The 5,472-nt window shown below is 39.1% G+C and overlaps 3 protein-coding genes across 3 annotated transcripts; 2 read left to right on the top strand and 1 right to left on the bottom strand. All coding sequences in view use genetic code 12, as the record gives it.

Moving 5' to 3' along the window:
- Window positions 1–439: 439 nt before the first annotated feature.
- KGF56_001978 (uncharacterized protein) lies at window positions 440–1,129 on the top strand (the record flags this gene model as incomplete). Its single annotated transcript, XM_049323156.1, has 1 exon — window positions 440–1,129. One exon carries the CDS (start codon window positions 440–442, stop codon window positions 1,127–1,129), a length of 690 nt encoding a protein of 229 aa, XP_049180978.1.
- Window positions 1,130–1,373: 244 nt separating this feature from the next.
- On the bottom strand, window positions 1,374–2,354 carry KGF56_001977 (uncharacterized protein; the record flags this gene model as incomplete). The annotated part of the gene is made up of 1 exon (XM_049323155.1): window positions 1,374–2,354. One exon carries the CDS (start codon window positions 2,352–2,354, stop codon window positions 1,374–1,376), a length of 981 nt encoding a protein of 326 aa, XP_049180977.1.
- Window positions 2,355–3,389: 1,035 nt separating this feature from the next.
- On the top strand, window positions 3,390–4,958 carry KGF56_001976 (uncharacterized protein; the record flags this gene model as incomplete). The annotated part of the gene is made up of 1 exon (XM_049323154.1): window positions 3,390–4,958. The coding sequence occupies one exon, from the start codon at window positions 3,390–3,392 to the stop codon at window positions 4,956–4,958; it is 1,569 nt and encodes a 522-aa protein (XP_049180976.1).
- Between the last annotated feature and the right edge of the window lie 514 nt (window positions 4,959–5,472).

Raw genomic sequence — 5,472 nt, 5'->3', positions numbered from 1 at the left:
GGGCCCCCCCCCTCCCCCCCCCCCCCTCGCATAATATGTACATCAATATATGTATAATCAAAGGAGCCAAAAACAGCACTGATATGTAGCAGATTTGGTGTCTTTAACTCCTTACTAGGAGAAGCTTTATGATGCCTCCTTTTCAGTTGCTGGCGGGGCCTCTACCTCTCTCTCGTCCCACCATCGTCTAACTTAACTTATCAGGAAATATATGCAAAAAATAAACTTGGCCATATTGACTCAACTCGTAGACTCACGTGATGAAACGGACATATTTTTCAACAATCAGAGGATAATTACAATAGAAAGAATTATTGATGTCTTCCCCCACATTTCTCTTTATCTTCAAAACCCTTTGTCGGCACTTGTACTAGACTTGAACCAGAGTTTTTCCTCTTTTGTCTCCTTCTCCTCCTTCTTCTTCTTTCTTCATATAAACATGTCTGATCCGAGTACAAGAATCAAGTCTCACATGAACAAAGATCATCAATTGTCATTGAATGATTATGTCATAGTGTACGATTCGGTTGATCCCAAGTATTTGGTTGAAGATTCTGTTCATATAACTGACGTGGACACTAACCATCTTGTTATTGAGTACGATTTGATCAAACCAAATAGCGCTACGTCAATTACAAAAACATTGGCACTTTATTGGACCGATGCAGAAGAAGCAGAAAATATACAAGTCAAATCTTTATCTGATATCAAAGGTAAATTGATCGCCATGGCAAAATATTGTGCTGAGAAACAAGGCTACGCTATGACCAAAATCACCAAAATAGTTGGCCCTAGTCCTCTTGCACTCTCAATCTATCCTAGCTGGCTTGTTTTACTACTCAATGCTTACAATCCAAATATTTTGAAAAGATTGTTTGCTAATGATGCTTTATTCAACAGAATAGTCAAGTTTCTTCCATCTGCTGTCATTTCCGCTTATCAATTTACTGAAATAAATGCGTTAAAGATTGCAATTGGATTATTCATTGTTCATTTCGGTGAGATTTTGTTTGTGTCAAGACCTTTGTTGAAGAAGCATAGAACTCCAGAGAATGTTAGAGTTTATTGGTATCTCATGCATATTATTGAAGGGTTCTTTGTCATTCTTAGATTGAAAAAATTGACATAAAGGAACGACACTAGTTCGAAGAGCTAGTGGAGAAAGAGTGACTGGCTTCCAAGATATAGCGACACTGGCTCGAAGAGCTAGTGGAGCAAGAGTGACTAGCTTCCACGACAAGAAAGATGTATATAGTTTTTTTACTATTTTCTAAGCGTCAACCTTAATGCACCTATATTTCCAAGCGTCAACTTTAATACATATGTATATGTGCAACTTGCTACTGAATGTTGTCCCATCATCTCGCTCCGCTTTATAGTGGGTCAACCTTCTTTTTCTTGTTGTTTTCGTTATTTTGATCCTCAAGTGGCCTTTTCCTTTCCTCCTCTTCAATGTCACTCAAATCCAATTCCTCCCCTTCGGAGCTATCTTCTTCTTCTTCCTCATCTTCTTCTTCGCCAGACTCGTTAGACAATGCAACAATATAATATTTCAACGCGTTAATAAAAATGTCCTCTACTATCAATTGTGTCAAGTCCTCTCCATGCCTAAATTCCTTTCCAGGTTTCTCGCCAGTCCATGCAAACCAAGCGAAAAATGACTTCATACCAATTCGATAATTCTTCTTTTCCTTTGCACTCATATTGCTGCCACTACTCTTTGTTTTCTCCTTTATAAGCTGAGGATTAAATTTAGCTAATTCCTTTGGCCATTGAACTGAAACGTATTCAGATTTCAAATGCTCTTCCCCATCTTCTCCAACTATTGTTCTAAATTTTTTGGTTATACTCTGTTTCTGCATAAACGAGCAATCAGCGAAACTTATCGTTACTTCAAAATCTTTGTAATTGGCGAGGGCATTAGCTTGTTCCCTTTTTGCCTCAGCAATGGCGGCATCACCTTGTTCCCTTTTTGCTTCAGCAATGGCGGCATCACCTTGTTCTCTTTTTGCTTCAGCAATGGGGTAGTGCACATATATGTCATTGATATATTCAAGGTACTTCAAGTCCTCAGGACTAATGTAGTCAGCAAATTCGTCATTCTCGGCAAGAATTATATACCAGAACTTGGGAACTTGCTGTAAAATTTCTCTTCTCTTGGTATACATTGGTTGACTCGATTTTATTCTGTATATTTCAACATCTCTATCGACTTGACTCATTTCATTCTCCCAAGAAGAGAGTTTGTCTAAACTCGATCGTAGCTTTATCGATTCATCTTCTTGCTCTGCTGATAACTCATGTGACATTTCCTCGACTTTTTCACCTTCCTTTTCACCTTTCTTTAGCGTCATCACAAGTCTTGTCTATAAGAATCCTATACTTGTTACTATATAAAAGTGAAAAATATTTTCAATTGCAAAATTTTGTACGAGCCGAGCCGAAGTTAATCGACACTATCGACACTATCGAGCCACTATCGAGCCACTATCGAGCCACTATCGAGCGGAGCGAGATAGTGGAGCAGCACGTAAGAGCAGCACTCAAGAGCAGCACTCAAGAGGAGCACATTGTAGCGATACGACACTATCGAGCAGAGCGAGATAGTGGAGCAACACTTTGTAGCGATACTAGTACATCATCTCGCTTTGCTCGATAGTGGAGCAACACTTTGTAGCGATACTAGTAGCTATACTAGTAGCGATACTAGTACATCATCTTGCTCTGCTCGATAGTGGAGAAGCACTTAAGAGCAACACTTTGTAGCGATACTAGTAGCGATACTAGTACATCATCTCGCTTTGCTCGATAGGGGAGGAACACTTTGTAGCGATACTAGTAACGGAAGAAATAGAGAAGACAGATGAGAGGGAGAGACAGATGAGAGGGAGAGACAGATGAGATGAAAAAGTAGCAGAGATGGAAGATAAAGAATGAGAGACAGATGAGATAGAGTGCCTCGTAAAAGATCTTTTATCTCTATATTTGGCAGGCGTCTACCGTGAGAGACAGATGAGATGGTGAGAGACAGATGAGATGGTGAGAGACAGATGAGATGGTGAGAGACAGATGAGATGGTGAGAGACAAATGATAGAGTGCCTCATAATAAGCTACTGAGTGTTGCACCACTATCTCGCTCTCCTCGATAGTGTCGATAGTTTCGCCCCGTTCCTGCGAACCGTCGTGGTACAAGTGCGGTACTAGCGCGGTACTAGCGCGGTATTTTCTTTTCTTGCTACCAAAACAAATGCAAAATTGACGATGGAATTTGTTTACCTTGACAGGTGGTGAAAGGATAAAAAGCCGACATAGTTCCACCCAAAACCAACACCAGGGGGAACATCTTCTAAGAAAACATATTTACTTTTCCTTTTCCTTTGCTTCTTTTATGTCTAGGGTAAATGATGAAACGATTTCAAAAGTTTTGCTCACGATAGACAAGTATAGGGGAAATGTAACCAACTTCAAGAAGGCCGTTATGGAAGGACAGTATACCTCGACTCAGCAACCTCGACTATTTCTGCGCTTGCTACTATGGAAGACTTGTTTGATCACAGACTCTTTTCAGATTTCCTCTTGGTCGTCAAAGCTTAATGACTCGCGAATTGTGTTTCATCAGTTGATTAAACGTGATGATATGAGGATTCCTTGGTATAAATTGGATGCTGATTGTTTCTATCATCAGTCTTTGGCTATTACTAGAAAGTCAAGCTTGAATAGGAGACAAACCATACGTGGAATGAGACCTTCTTTGAAGATGAAAACTGAGCGTGTTGAAACAAAAGAGGATCCATTGAGAACAAGGTCAAGTGGGTCTCACTCGTCTTGCCTTTCCAAGTCGTCATCAGACACGGCTGACGACTTGGAACTCTTGGAGAGCATTATACTAGATATAGAGAGACTATTCCCAGGAGAAGAGTTTTTCCACAATACAAATGATCCAAATACTATACTTATCAAGCGACAGCTTATTGAAATACTCTTTGTTTGGTCTAAATGCAACCAGACAGTAGGTTACAAACAAGGACTTCACGAAATTTTGGGATTGATATATTGGAACCTATATAAGGAATCTGTAAACTATGACCCTAAAGCAAGTACATTTACTAATGAAGAAGCTTCAATTTTGAACTTGTTTAACAAGAACTATTTGTGTCATGACATTTTCACAATATTCAACAAATTTGTCTTGTCTAGCGGAATAATCACCCGATTCTACGAGTCAGAAACATGTTTGACTAATCTGATCAATCAGTTTGATATGTATTTGATGAAAATCGATCAATTTATTCATTACACAATGAATACTAGGCTCCATTTAGAATCGCAATTGTGGATAATACGTTACCTTAGACTTGTACTCATACGAGAATTGGGTAACGATTTAGAAGTTACAAATCTAGTATGGGATAAACTAATTGCATCACAACCTGATTCAAAAGGGAATACCTCTTCTGGTTCTGAAAAATTCTCATGTATTGTGGATCTAATCTACTTTATAGTAATCGTGCTTCTTATCCAGCGGAAAACAGACATCATATCGGCAGATTTTAGTGATTGCCTTTCTTTGCTATTACACTACCCCATGCCTAAATTCACAACTGCAGCGTTTCGAGATACCTTTGTTAAACAACTTTATCATGACGCATTAAAGCTATATCAAAAGAGAAATGACGATTTGAAACTTTACGAGTATGGAAATAAGCTCAATAAGAAATATAACGGAAATCTAAAGATTTTAATGAGTTATCGAAATAGCGAAGAGTTGGGTGATCCAAATAGTGCCAGGTCCAGTATCGAGTCAATTAACCAACAACAACAACAACAACAACAAAAGCAAAAGCAAAAAACTCCCCTAATGGATGCAACTCAGGACCGCGCTGAAAAGATGAGATTTGAAAAAATGAGCATGGAAATGCGGTTAAAGAAGAAAGTTCAACTGATGATAAAACCATGATTATCGAGCGACACTATCGAGCGACACTATCGAGCAGCGCGAGATAGTGGAGCAACACTCAGTAGCTTGGCACAACACTATTGAGCAGCAACACTCAGTAGCTTGGCACAACACTATTGAGCAGCAACACTCTGTAGCTTGGCACAACACTATTGAGCAGCAACACTCTGTAGCTTGTCACAACACTATTGAGCAGCAACACTCTGTAGCTTGGCACAACACTATTGAGCAGCAACCCTCGGTAGCTTGCTACACATATACACATACACCTATACATATACATATATATTTCCACCAACATTACTGCATTATAAACACTATCGAGCACTTTGTAGCTTGATACACATATACATAAATACTATCGACCAGAGCGAGATAGTGTGCAGCATTTAGTAGCTTGATACACATTCACATCTAATTCCCTAGCTCTATAAAGACTTTAAGCTACATTCAACGAATATCCTCTACATTCAATGAGTATCCTCTACATTCAATGAGTATCCTCTACATTCAA

The sequence above is a fragment of the Candida oxycetoniae genome (genome assembly GCF_023343755.2).
Source record: "Candida oxycetoniae strain CBS 10844 chromosome Unknown scaffold73, whole genome shotgun sequence".
Taxonomy (NCBI): Eukaryota; Fungi; Ascomycota; class Pichiomycetes; order Serinales; family Debaryomycetaceae; genus Lodderomyces; species Lodderomyces oxycetoniae.
This window is presented reverse-complemented; position numbering and strand designations above follow the sequence as displayed.